General features: G+C 33.2%; 1 protein-coding gene across 1 annotated transcript; it reads left to right on the plus strand.

Moving 5' to 3' along the window:
- Window positions 1-7,347: 7,347 nt before the first annotated feature.
- On the plus strand, window positions 7,348-10,990 carry LOC114727553 (uncharacterized). The gene is made up of 6 exons (XM_028914256.1): window positions 7,348-7,669; window positions 7,926-8,420; window positions 8,534-8,683; window positions 9,446-9,565; window positions 9,851-10,281; window positions 10,373-10,990. Exons 1-6 carry the CDS (start codon window positions 7,348-7,350, stop codon window positions 10,988-10,990), a joined length of 2,136 nt encoding a protein of 711 aa, XP_028770089.1.
- Window positions 10,991-14,739: the final 3,749 nt, after the last annotated feature.

Genomic DNA, 14,739 nt, shown 5'->3' on the forward strand with positions numbered 1-14,739 from the left:
GCTGTGTATGTAATTAATTCGCATCTTACTATATATGTATTATTTTCTATTGAATAAAAATTTTCTCTTGATGCTTAATTGAGTCATAATGCAATTACATTTTTAGCCTATGTTGGAGATGTGTGTATCAGCCTTTGCATGTTCAAAACATAAATATACATTGATGTGGTTATGCCAAATCAATTAGACGAGTTGCTTAATCGAGTAATAATGCAATTACATTTTTAGCCTATGTTGGAGATGTGTGCATCAGCCTTTGCATGTTCAAAACATAAATATAGATTGATGTGGTTATGCCAAATCAATTAGACTAGTTGCTTAATCGAGTAATAATGCAATTACATTTTTAGCCTATGTTGGAAATATGTGTATTAGCCTTTGCATATTCAAAAGATAAATATACATTGATGTGGTTATGCCAAATCAATTAGACTAGTTGTTTTCTATTTTTTCCGTGAATGTATGACTGAAATAATACTCTTAATTTGTCTTCTTGGCGCTACACCAAAAATAAACCGAAATTATGCAATATAGTGTATACTCGGGTCATTTCTTTTTTAGAAGCCAAAAATAAAATTAAATCCTAATAAATAAATACAAGCAACCTAAACTACAAAAAGGATTTTAATTTGATAAATTGCTAACTAAATGTTATGAATTAAATTAAAATTAAAAGACTTGTTTTTGATGTTTTTATATGAAAATTATTTAAAGTGAATGATGGTAAATGAATTAAAATGAAACACACGAGTAGACAATGATAAAAAACAATCTTTCAACTCAATAACGCAAGCAATCTTCACTTCAACAAATATGAGAGTTAACAACAAAGAATCCAGAATTGTATTTAAACTTTAAATCCAACAATCGAGCCATATCAAATTGTCACAAAATATTTTCTCAAAATTCCAACTTATTAATTGCTACTAGAATAATAAAATGAAATTAAGAATAATAAAAGCCATTGTTTAAACACAATTCAGAGGTTCATAGGATAGAATCAGGGATTACAACAGATACCACAATCCAATAATTCAAGCCACATTAAAGAATCACAATATATTCACTAAAATTCCAATACAAAGTCTTAATCCAAAATAAAATATATAGAATTAAAATTATAAAGGCTCAATATTAATTGCTTAAACAAAGATTCAACCATTAAGAATTTTCTAACAGCAACATAATAACATTACAAACTTCCATAGATCAAATAGCTAATCCTAAGACTTAGGAATCACTGAATAACAACTGAAAACAGAATTGAAGTAGTTAGAACTCCTTTATGAAAACCAAGCTCCTGCCATTGCTCTTGAATCAAAGGATCATGACACTCTAGCCATAGACTGCCATCAAAATCGCTGCCACCAGCAAGTTCACACACTCAGCAGTGAAGAACATCGAAGAAGATGGCAGAAAAGGAGGAGGAACCGACGGAGATGACGGAAACCGCTGGAGAAGACATCGGATAGTAGGAAGACGTGATGAAACAAATGGATTGAAGGTTTCGATTAATGGGATGGGAGGGTTAGGCCGAGATTGAGTGAGGGAGGCATATGGGGGAGCTGGATTCGGTGGTGAATGGAGAGAATGGCCAAAGTTGATTACTGTACCGTCGAGCTACTCTGGCCTGCCGTCTTGCGCGTAAAGAGGACGATGGCAACAATGGATTTGAATGGAGATGGAAGAGGCGATGATGGAGACGGTGAATTAATGGTTTGGATTGATGGGAGATGAGGAAAAGGCGGAGATTGAGATATGGAGGTGTGATTTCGCCGTTCAACTGCTCTGCTTCTGTCGCAACGCCACGAAGAAGAAGATGCGATGAAGTCGATGGTGATGATGGATTTGAATGGAGATGGAAAATGATGGTTTGTACTGATGGGAGTGAAGGAACTGCCGAGAATGAGGGGTATAGAGAATGAAGAATGATTGAAGGCCCTGCATCACACTCTCTTGTCCTCTCGCCGTCGAGCTCCTCTCTCTGATTCAAGATGATGACCTCCTTAGGTCTCCAGCAAAACGCACGTTTCGCTTGCCCTTTTTTTTTTCCCAAAAAATCAGGTCATTTGCTGCCATTAAATTTAGGGTTAAAGTGATGCAAATCAGCCAAAAATAAAGAAAATAAGATAACATTAATTGTCTTTAAAAATCAATTAATCACAATTAAAGCAAAGTATGATAATTTTGTCCCTATAAAATAATAATTCAAAACAAAACATACTAAATGAATTAATAATCAAATAATATAAAAAGAACTAATTATGTTGACAAAAACCCATAAAAAAGATATCTGAATATATAAAAAATAAATGAGTTTGTCAATGACTTTTCCTAATAATTTAATAACAAATTATTTAAGCCAAATTCCAACAAAAGTAGTGAGGTTCAAGTGCTGGGTGCTCAACAAATTAGACTTTAATTTGATTCCCAACCCAACAACCCAGTAATTTCTTTCTTTTTTTAATTTTTGATACCACAACCACAGTAATCTCCAACTTAAACCATCTTACTACAATCCAACTTCCATCTTTTTATTTTTATAGTTTTTATTTTTAAAAAAGTATTGGCTTATTGGCATTTCCTGGTACTATTCAGATATAATAATAAAAAAGGATTAAAAATAAGAAATGAAATAATTTGAAAAAGATCCATTATCTACCATCGTACCCGTACTTGTCTAAAAGAAAAAAAAATCATCGTTTCCTATTTCCATTTAGGGAAAACCATTTCGAAGGTACCTAAACTTTTCTTTAATTTTTAATTTAGTATCTATATTTTTTTTTGCTTTTTTAAAAATCCTTTAACTTTCTTCTGTTTATGTCGTTAGCCCTCATACTTCAGAAAACACACAAGGGCTAACAGAAAAATACAGTGTTAAAAGAGAAAAGGAAGAGGGAGAAACATGAAGACGCAAACGCACGAACCATTCGAAGAAAGAGCATAGTCTCCCCTGTTCTTATTTGACGAAGATAGCGCCATTGATAACCTGCTAGAGCTGCAATGCAATCTCTATTCCACTGAGTAAGGAGTTCAATTAGTGTACAACACAAGGTGTTTTCATTATATTCTCTAATTTATTTTTATCTTGTGTGAATGCGCTGGGTCTCTGTTCTTCCATCTTTTCATGAGGTATGTTTTCCTTTATGTGTGTGATTCCCAAATGGGCTCCTTCTTCGCTATTCTAACTCATTATTGCCACTTAGGTTTAAATATGATTGTGTTTAAAGCATCAGAAAGAAGGACTGGAGATGATCACTCACATGATATTTTGTCTGCCGAGGACAATTGAAGATTCTGTATGTTGATTAAGAGTTGTGGCAAAAGGAGAATCAAATCGCATGAAAAGACAAATTGCATGATCTCACCCATTCCAATAGAAGCCACTTTCTCACAAAAGGTAGAAGCAAATCGCATGGGCTAGTAGAAGTTGAAACAAAGAACCCTTCCTCCCTCTACTGCAGACATCAAATCCATCGAAGAAAATATCTTTGCGTAAGGTTTTGATTCCGTCAAAGTCCTCTCCAAGTCGTGTTGCAGATTGGACCCCTACATCTGTCGAAAACCTCTTCTGCGTTGAAGTTCAGTCACGATGAAGAAATCCCATTTTAACAGTGTTAATTCCTCTGTTGGTCCTTGCGTGTGTTTTCTGAAGCATGAGGGGCAACGGCATAAACGGAAGAAAGTTAAAGGATTTTTAAAAAAACGAAAAAAGTATAGGTGCCAAATTAAAAATTGAAGAAAAGTTTAGGAACCTTCAAAACGGTTTTCCCTTCCATTTACACAATTTTCTACCGCCATCTAGGAACAAAAATAAAAAAATTAAATAAGAAATTTCAAATAATATGAAAAGGAAGCACGATCTTTCATTCACGTATTTGTGTTAAGAAAGAAGCATTATTTATGAAAAAAATTCAAGCAATTTGACAAAACCGTCAAATATTGATTAGATCTATTTCTACCTGACTATTTTACTTTGTTACTTGTTAGAGTAGAAGAATAAATTTTGAACTTGCTTAAAACATTGAAAGATTTCTTTTATATGGGGCTAAAAACAATCATAAGTATTTATTTTTAAATATCAAACGCACGATTGAACCAAAGTATAAATAAAATAAGCTAAAATAAAAATTAATTTATATTAAATATATATATTATTACACGAATATGAATATTTGATACATTAATCTCGTTTACTGAATAAAAACTGAAAAAAATGAACTTACCAATACTTTTATGATAATATAAAAAATGCAACGGTCCTCTTAATTTTTTAATCATTTATAGTATTATTCAAAAGTAAAAGTGATTATAAGTAATTTTTAATACCCTTTCAACTAAGCAAAATACGTTAATACCTATTAATGGTTGAAATAATTACAGCGAACAAGGGAATATATATTCAGTTTGAGCAAATCTAAACAGTCAAACATTGGCATATCCTTTTTTTAGAACTTTGGTGCAAAAATTACTAAAACATATGATTGTTTCACGTCAAGCATTCCCCATTTCACAAACACGTTTGCCTTTTGTTTCCATTCCTTGCTTCTCGTCTGCTTCAGATCCATTCCATTCAATTTAAAGGATCTTAAAAAGCTTATGGCGCTTTCGGTTCTTCAGGTAGTACTTAAGTCGCTTTTACATTAAGAACTTAATGAAATAGCATTAAATATTTTAAATTAAACCAAATGAAATAGCATTAAATATTTTAAATTAAACCATATGAATATGCAGGTAAAAATAATACGACAATGGCTATAAATATACAATGCGTCAGGAGAAAGTGAACGGTGCGCCAACTGCATAAGAAGATATTATGGGGGTGTTTGTTTAACCCCAGAATCACTTTTCAGAAGCACTTTTTCGCAAATCGAAACAAACTCTGTTACATATTTACTTCGTATACTGTAAAAACACTTCTGAGACCATGGTTTTGTTTTGAAAACATATGTACTTACGACAATTGAGTTGCTCCCCTACAGCACTATTTTTTTTAATGTGTGTTTTTAAAAGAAAAGTTCAAGTTTGTTTTTTTTTTCCTTTTTCTTTCGGTAACATATCACGATCCCTTTCTTCGTCCCCAGTTATATATATTAACACGTAAGGAATAAAAGGAAAAGCTATAAATACAGAATGTGTGAAGCGTTAGTGAAGTGTGAGAGCGAGCTGAAAAAACAACAAGCAACAAGCCATTGCCACCTTTGGTAAGCGCAATCAATCTTTGTTCCTTTAGCTGAAATGCATGTTTTAAATTTCTCAAACTGCAAGAATTAGTGAGATTACAGTGATGAGGTGCACGAGGTATTACAATATTTAGATATGGGTATTGTGTTCAAGGCTATATGTCAGTATTTGTTTAGATGTAGCGCACTCAATGATTATTTAATTCTGTACGTTCAGATATAATTTGGTGACCTTAAAGAAGATATCAAAATAAAACTATTTGCATTTAAAAATAAATTTATCAATATAATTCCACTTTGATTATGAGTGCTTATTACTTCACATCCTGGATTATCCCAAATAGACGGATTATTATGCGGTCGAGTATTATTATCCTGAATGTCCGATTAATGCAATATCACATCCGTTGCTTCTTCACCGTGAGCGCCGTCCAGTGCTGGGACCCTAAATGTATCGTTTGTAATGTAGTAGCAGTCAGTCCAGTGATGCGCACAATTAATGACGGAGAAGCCGATGGTTTGTTAGTTCCCTTTTTTTTTTTTTGGTTGCCCAGAGTATCCTCCCACCCGAACGGTAAGAGACTAATCTCTCGGGGTACTGTCAGGCGCCGTATCCATAGGAGTAATACCTCATCTCCTTCTTTTATTTGATTATGGTTGATGGAGTATCCATAAGGGTAATTTAGAGAAAATTGATAAATATGAGAAATGGGTCTTATATTTAGGACCAAAACTAACTCAAGAATTGGGTCCTATGTTAAGGACCGGAGGAGTATACATATACGTTCATTCGAAACTCTATCATTGCAGGGGTCCTCCACTAACCCATCAATCTAAGGCTTCTCACCAGTCGCATCGTCGCGTGTTCGATTTCGCGTCTGCATATCTAAGGTTTCGGGGTTCTCTTATTCGATTGCCAAAATTGATTGTGCGTTTTGTTCTTCCTTGATTCCATCTTGATTATTTACTGCTGAGATTCTTAACATTTCTTTCCCGTTTAATATAAATTAAGGTTTTAAAATATATTACAGTACTTAAATTTCGTTTTTTTCATATTAAAATAATTCAAATTTATTGTATTGTTTAAATTTATTTTTTATTATTTAATAAAATTTATATCTTTAATAATTTTACAAACTAAATTTATTTTTATTTAATCATAATCTAAATAATCTTTTACGCAATTTAATTTTTACAAATTAATTTTTGTAAAATTTAATCCAAACACAATTTACATAATCTAATTTAATTTTTATTCAATGTATTTTTTGAAAAATTAAATTAAAAATAAGCTATCTTTTGCATTGCTAATGCCAACAAACTCGTATTATTGGATTCTGATTGTCATGTCCAAAGATATCAAATGAAGATGGAAGCTCGCGTCGTGGTAAGAACCAAGATAAGATAGCACGTTGGATTACTGGCTGCTTTCCACGTCACCCACTTTGAAAAGCTTTTCCGCTTTACTTTTTTTTTTTGTTGCCCTTTTTGGCTTTATTTTGTGCCTTAAAAAAAAAAATTAAGCATGCTCTCCTTTCCTTTTGCCTTTTGGCAACACACAATTCAATTATGCTTTCTTCTTCTTAGTGCTTTTATCTTTTTTCTTTTACCTTTCATGGATTAGTAGATTTAAATTTGGAGAACATTAAAAGGATAATGATCAATGGAAGTTCATAGCTATAATCGTGGTTTAATAAATTTAAAAATTTTAAGTTCATAATTTGTGCTTGTTTAATATTTATAAAACTTACTATTTTAAAGTTTTTTAACTTATTTTATAAAATTTAAATTAATATTCCAATGGTTAAAGAACTGTCATCATTATATAAGGGGCCTGAATTTTGCTACCTAGGGCTTCGAAAATTAATATTTTATAGTTTGGAGGACTCGTGTTGTGTTACGAAAAGTGGCACCTGGTGGGGACAACACTATTAAAAATTTGAATTTTGAAATTTGGAAATTAGAGTTATGATTAATGCTTACATTTTCTTTGTTGGTCAATAATTAGCGCTTATTTTACAACCTGCATCATTCCACCATAATCATATCATGTGAAAATATTCCAAAAAACTATCCATTTTATTTATTATTAGTATTATTTTGTGCTGATTAGGAGGCTCAAATTTTCACCGTCTGCAACATAGCAGCTTTAGTTAATTGAGCTATGGAAGGAAGCCGCAATTTTAACGACATAGTTGCAGAGCCACTCACGAGAAACAGCAGTGCTGATTGGTTCGAATGGGTTAAGAACTATCTGATATCTCGAGATCTTTGGGAAGTGACGAATAGTAGCGCAAGACCAGACGAAGATGATTTGGAAGATTTTGCTAAATGGAGAAGAAACAACGCGGCAGCATTGCACGTCATCCGTATCTCTTGTGGGCGTCCTAATCACTCCCATATAAGAGGGGTCTCTGAAGCTAATGTTGCATGGGACATTCTCTATTGTACCTACCATGATATTGCACCACGCCGTTCTTTCCCAGGTCAGTGCCCTATATATTTTATTAGAGGTATATGTGGAGACATCCTTTAGTAATTAGGGACACGAGCTCTCTCAAAAAATATATATGATGACTCGTATAATTAGGGAGGGAGAGAGTATTATAGTTTGTGTCTCACAAGAGGGTCATCTCCACAAAACTAATTTACTCAAAATATATGGTCCTTCTTTGTTTGTAAGGCTACTGACAATTCTCTCACTGCCCTCCTACTCAAAATATAATTGAGTGGTGATTACAGTGTTAACGGAGGCAGAAGAATTAGAGATGAGTATTCTGCACAAGGCTATAGCTAAAAACAACTGGTCGGCTGCAAAAGCATCCATTGATCGCTATCCTCAGGTATTGGACGTAGATTTTGCGAAGTCAATGGGCGAAACACCTCTTCATGTGGCTGCAAAGTTTGGGCATCTGGGCATAGTAGAGGAGCTGGTGAGATTAGTTCCAGGAGAATATCTGGAGATACGCGATGCTTACTATGAAAATACTCCACTTGCAACTGTTTCACATAGTGGATTCATCCCGGTTGCAGAATGCTTGATCAACAAAAATGAAAAGGCACTTGCAATTCCAACTGGAAACGACTGGGAGATTCCTGCTACCTCGGCTTTTTATTCTGGCCACAAGGAAATGGGACATTATCTTTATTCTGTCTCTCCTTTGCAAGTCTTCAAACCAGAAAACGGCACTGTGGGGCCTGAGTTCCTCCACGCCTGTTTGAGACGTAGAGAATTCGGTAACATAGTTTTAATTTGATACATGATTAATTTCATTCGCAAAGCACAGTGTATATATGTTTCATTTCCATTTTTTCCCTCTCGTCTCTTTATGATTTTGATACGTAAACAGGTATTGCCTTGGATTTGCTCCAAGGATGCTCGGAGCTGCTTTTTGCTGCTGACTCAGACGGGGAACCAACAATTCAGAAAATTGCACACTATCTTCATAATTTTCTTGACACAAGTCAACTTCCGTTCTGGAAGCGATGGTTCTATCACCGTTAGTGCACATTATTACATTCTACTCTCTATTTTTTGCTACAATTTTCTTTATGTTGTTTGCTCATATTAATCATCCACAAGCCAAAAGGGTGAATTATGATGATGAGGATAAAGATGGTGAAGATGAAGTTATTTAAACAACCACCGGTATTCATCAATATTTGGTCACATAATACTCATTCCAAATCCATCTCGCCTTTCTGTCTTACTCCTTACTGTCCTAATTATATATAGTACGTCTTTTTAGGGAAAAAAACAAATTCTCGGTCCATAATATAAGATACTTGGTGGGTCAGTAATAAACTTTTTTCAAATAAATTTTCTTAATCACTTGCAGTGTGGACAACAACTCCACATATATATTTTTACAGTTAGTGTTGTCTTCTGATAATTCATTATTATTGTCAGCATAATAACAGTATTTATTATAACTTTTTTTTGGCCAGTGACGGTATTTATTATAACTACACTACATCCAATAATAAAATAAGATATCTTCTAAATTTTTTTCATGGTCTATTATAAGACTCTTTGAAAATTTGGTGAAAGTTTATGACGTATTTCCAAAATAATTTGGCAAAATTTTTTCCAAAATCCTATCTTTGTAATTGACTCTCAATTTATTGGAAAACATTATCACTGAATTTATGTTTCATAGGAAAAAAATCACCCAACTCAACTAGGAGTTGGCGGCAATTAATTAATACTAGTATTGTAGTTTACTTGTACTTCGAGCTATTTATTGCATTATTATTTGAAGAAGCTTATGTTTTCTTTGATCACTTTTGGGTGGAAGATGTGAAAATACCATCAACCACAACGACTGGGCATTTCTACGTAGATATTCAGCTAGAAGGCGAGAGCAACAAAGCTGGTCAAGGTACAATATTCTCCATCGATCACCTAAGAAGGTGAAATCAAATAATATTATTATAGAACATAGATTATGGAATGTAAAATTTTTTCATTTTATTCATTAAACATGAACTCAAGTATACCGAAATCCACGTCAACAGGGATAGGTCTACTCCACTGGCTCCCCTCCTGTATCTATAATTTGTCAGGTACGTATGTATGTGAACATGCCAAAAATTAAAGTTCCACAGAACATAAATCGGACGCCTTTAATATTTTAGTTCTATTTGATTTATAACCAATGGTGCAGGAAGGAAGGAAATATGTGAGATGAAGTTGCGGCATGCACAAGCAGCTGATATCCTAAACCTGGTTTGTGAGAATCTGATATCTTTGAATGAAGTAAAGCAGAATATGGTTAGAAAAGCACTGACATCTGCAGCTGAAAGAGACAATGTTGGGTTTTTGTTGCGAGTAATGATGGCAAGCCGGGAACTAATCGAGCTGGACAGTCATGGTGAGTCATACATGGATATTTTCTTCGATGCTGTTAAATACCGCAGAGCTGAGATTTTCAACCTCCTCCATGGTTTTCGCTTTAAGAATAAGGTGGTATCATTAATTGATAAAAGGAACTCAAATACCTTGCTGCATGTGGCAGCCATGTTGGCTCCTTCTACGTACCTTAATAGCATCCCCGGCGCCGCATTACAGATGCAGAGAGAACTGCAATGGTTCGAGGTTATTAAGACGTGAAATTTAATGCTTTTTCCTTCGATACTCTGTGTCTTTTATTAATTGCTTATTATGTATTTATTTTCTGTAAGCATAGGCTATTGAGAGTATGACGGATCCTGGAGATAGGCTAGTTGTAAACAAGGACAAGTTGATGCCTCTAGAGTATTTCAAAACAAACCACAAAGAGCTGAGGGCTGAAGGAGAAAAATGGATGAAAGAAACAGCATCTTCTTGCTCAGTTGTTGGGGCTCTAATTGTTACCATCATGTTTGCAGCAGCTATAACGGTTCCCGGAGGGAACAATCAGAATTTAGGTTACCCAATATTTATGAAGGAGAGGTTATTTAAAGTCTTTTTAATTTCAGATGCACTTTCCTTGTTTTCTTCCACAACTTCTGTGCTCACATTTTTAGGGATCCTCACGTCGCGCTATGCAGATGAAGACTTCCTTTACTCACTACCCACAAAATTGATAATAGGTCTTTCTACACTGTTTCTATCTATTGCAACTATGATGATTGCCTTTTCAGCAACCATAATGATCATGTTGCAATATCACTCATCACGTTTATGGGTTATTCTTCCTGTTCTTATACTTGCTGCTGTTCCAGTAACCCTCTTTGTAGTATTACAATTCCCTCTTCTTGTTGAAGTATTTCGGTCTACTTATGGTCCAGGCCTTTTCAAGAAGAAGGTGGTGACGTGGCCATGAATTGTGCATGAAATTTATTCGCATCTTACTATATATGTATTATTTTTTGTTGAATAAAAATTGTCCTCTTGAAGCTTAGTCGGGTAACAATGCAATTACTTATATTCAGAACGTAAATATATATTGACGTAGTTATCCCAAATTAAGTAGATTAATTAACTGACAAGACTTGGCTATATATGTGCGGATGAATTATTTATTTTTAACGGTAACAAATCAGACGATGAAATGGGTCCAGCCCAAATCAAATCAAAGGTGTCACACAGGCTTAATACACTGATGGGCCCATGGTACTTTATAGTTACGGTTATTTAAAGAATGATGGATTGTATCAAAAAAAAAAAAAAAGAATGATGGAAGTCCTTCCAAAAGTTGCTGACGGATCTAGGGCTTAACTTGTTTCCAATATCAGGTTCTGTTTTACTAAGATCTATGTAAGTACGTGCTTCGCTTCTTATTACTTCATGTCTTTTCTGTTGAATAAGAAATTTCTGATCCCTTTGAATCTTATCATGTAAAGCACCATGCATGAAGATTGATAATGTTGTGACTATAGCAGGAATACATATGGGCCTATTATAGTTTGAATCCAAATAAGGTCGAACAATTTAAATTTAAGTTAATAAAAAATTTAATTATATTCATGAGCATTTTTTCATCAGTAATAAGAAATAAAGTTATGGTTGAGATTTTTTAAATTCAAATTTAAGAGATCAAAATCATCAATGCAATAAAACAGAAAACGTTATATTCTTTTTTAAAATATTCAATGAATTAATATCACAAAAAATTACAGTCTTTCCTTGGCTCTGTGTGTGCGTGTGAGAGAGAGAGAGAGTACGCCGTCAAATTAAAGCCTAAAAAATCAAGCTGCCAATGGTCATTCCTTTCAAGGTATCATTGATGACTGTTTTCATAAGTTTCGTATATATGGAGAACGTAAAAAGTACTGCTAATTATCCAACTAGATATGGTCTTGAAATTATACAGTTGTTAATAACAAGTTTTTTAAAAAATTAAAAAAGACAATATGATCATTTTAATAAACTTTGAAATTCCTATTTATTCCTATGTGATTAAAAAGAAATTTTATTATTCAGATAACTATTTAGAGATTTTAAATTTAACTATCATTTTTCTATCATTTTCTCAAATTTCAATAGTGCAAAAAGCTAGATTTTAATTTTTTTTAAAATTCAAAATTTTTGCCAACTTTTTAAATTCAAATTTATGATATTAAAATCATTAATATATAAGATTTATTAAAATCTTCAATTAATTATTAATATGGCAAAATCACAACCTGGGTGCGTGACAGAGAGAGAGAGAGAAGATTCGTATCCCGCGGCCGAAGCCTCGTCTCATCATATGCATGGCAGATCAGAAGGGCCCCTCAATTACTATTGTGTGGTGACTATCACCGTACATTAGTTGGTTCAAGCTCTTTATGGCCATTAGACATGCACGAGGGCCGAGCGGAGGTGTACGCACAAGAGTAGTGAAATTATTGAGAGAATTACGGATCAAGTCCCAAAAAAAAAAAACAGTGATAACCTAAAAAAACTTATAATGACAAATTTCAGAGTATAAAATAATAATTTTTTAGACTTGTTTTGTAATTGTCTTTTTGTTTTTTAGAATGTCATTGTAATTATCCTGAAATTATTTCCTCAGGGAGCAGCACCTTTTCTATGAAAACAACATATTCTCGTCCTCTCCTTCCCACGAGATATAACGATCTTCCCTTCATTTTAGGGTAATTGTCACTTTAATTTGGAGTTATGCGTAAATACCCTAATGTTCCCAAAATGAGAGAGCAAGATAGTAGAAGGAATAGTAAGACGAAATTGGGAGAGAAAACAATTGAGTTTTCTCGTTTTTTCCCCCCTCCTTTTGCCAATGCACCTGACTTCAACTTTTTGTTTTTGCCAGCATGTGCCTTTAACTATTGAAGTCTAGTCCTATGATCACAAAGAAATAAAGAAGAATATAACGACATTAACCATAAAAAACTTTCTCAAATCATTTATTGCAGAGGTTCCATGTTTAGAACAATTAAGATAAATAATCCTAAGAGTTAAGAGTGATCGACATTTACACATGCAATGTTTATAATTCTTCCGGTTCATAATGCAACACATTAGTTAAGCTTTCTGGCAAACGAAGTAATGTTGATTAAATCATTAAATATGTTTTAAATTAATAAAGGTTACCTATTTTATTCTTATTAAAGAATAAGGTTGGGAAACTCTTTAATCTCTCTTCTTCATTTAAAACTGTCTTTCTTTTTGCGATAAAAGCTAAAAGTGAAAAACTATTATTAATTACTCTATCAATATATATCTTATATTTTGAATCAAAATTTTCTTCTAAAACACTTCTTATAAAACGGAGAAGAAGGAGTAATAAATAGACTTGATAATATTTTGTTAAAATCTTTATACTTGCTCCATTTTAAAATATAAATCTTTCAAAGTTGATGTTATGCTTACAAATTTGTTTACCAAAAACAGGAGTGTATATTATTAATCACACAAAAACAAAATCATAGTACGCGAGCAAATAGCCAAAACCAAGAAACGTAAAGAAGACCCAAAGAAAACTCACTGTACAGCTTATCAGAAAAAAATTTACAAAAACTATAGAAACTATTGACTACATTACCAAATTTATCCTTAGTTAACGTGATGAATAAATTAAAGTCATTGAAGCAAAAAAGGACATCTCAAAATAGTATTAGTAAATACCTGTTTTTTTTGGCCACCGAGTAAATACTTCTTTAAACTTCTAGAAAGACATAAAATGGAACGAAAATGTTTCTAAAAAGACTTATCATAATTTGAAAAGAACAAAAAACTATATATTTTCTTGAAAGCCTAAAGCAACAATCATCTTGATTCTTGAAACAGAACTCAACCCGAGTGAATATACCACTCTGTTTTTTTATTATATGTTACTTGTACCTCAAAAGTTTGTTTCAAAATATAAGTCATTTGTAGTATAATTAATGACCTTTTTTTTTCAATTTTACCCTTATTAATTTAATAAAAAATTAATTAATCAATCTCTCTCTCCATTTGTCTCTCAACTTTTCATTTCCTATACAATCCATCCCCTCCCTCCCTCTCTCTCTCAACTTTTAATAAGGGTAAATATAAAAATAAAACTGGTTAATTTAATATATTTTTTGGTTTGCGGATTTGAAATACAAGCGACTTATAATAAGAATCAAAGTAGTAAATCCTCCTGCCAGCTAACATGCTACGAGTTGCAAATGGTCTAGAACTTTGTTGGAATCTGGGAATTAGGAAAGTGGAATCTAGGTAGGAGCCATCAACCTTTTTCGCTAGAATCAACCAATAATCATTCCTTTCAAGATACCATTGATGATACCATCAAAATTTTAGATTTTTTTCCATAGATTTTGCATATAGAGAATGTAATCTAACTAATTAAACAGAGTCATGAAATTACTGATTTTTTTTCCTTTGATCTCTGTATTGTTTACCTTCGATCGTGACGAAGTTTCCGTTTTATTATTCATAAAAAGAAAAAAAAATCAACCAACTCCCCAGAAATGACGCTAATCATTATGGAACAGTAGGCTAGTACGGTATGGTCGTTGTGAATTATAGTACACCAAGTGGTTGAATTGCTTTCTTACTCGACTCGCAGCTGGGGAGTTAGAGACAGACGCGGCTTCTCTCCTTTATCCCTTCCCATCCGTTGCCCTCCTTTGCCTTTTTTTT

The sequence above is a fragment of the Neltuma alba genome, unplaced genomic scaffold (assembly GCF_004799145.2).
Source record: "Neltuma alba isolate B1F8T4 unplaced genomic scaffold, ASM479914v2 tig00012484_pilon, whole genome shotgun sequence".
Taxonomy (NCBI): Eukaryota; Viridiplantae; Streptophyta; class Magnoliopsida; order Fabales; family Fabaceae; genus Neltuma; species Neltuma alba.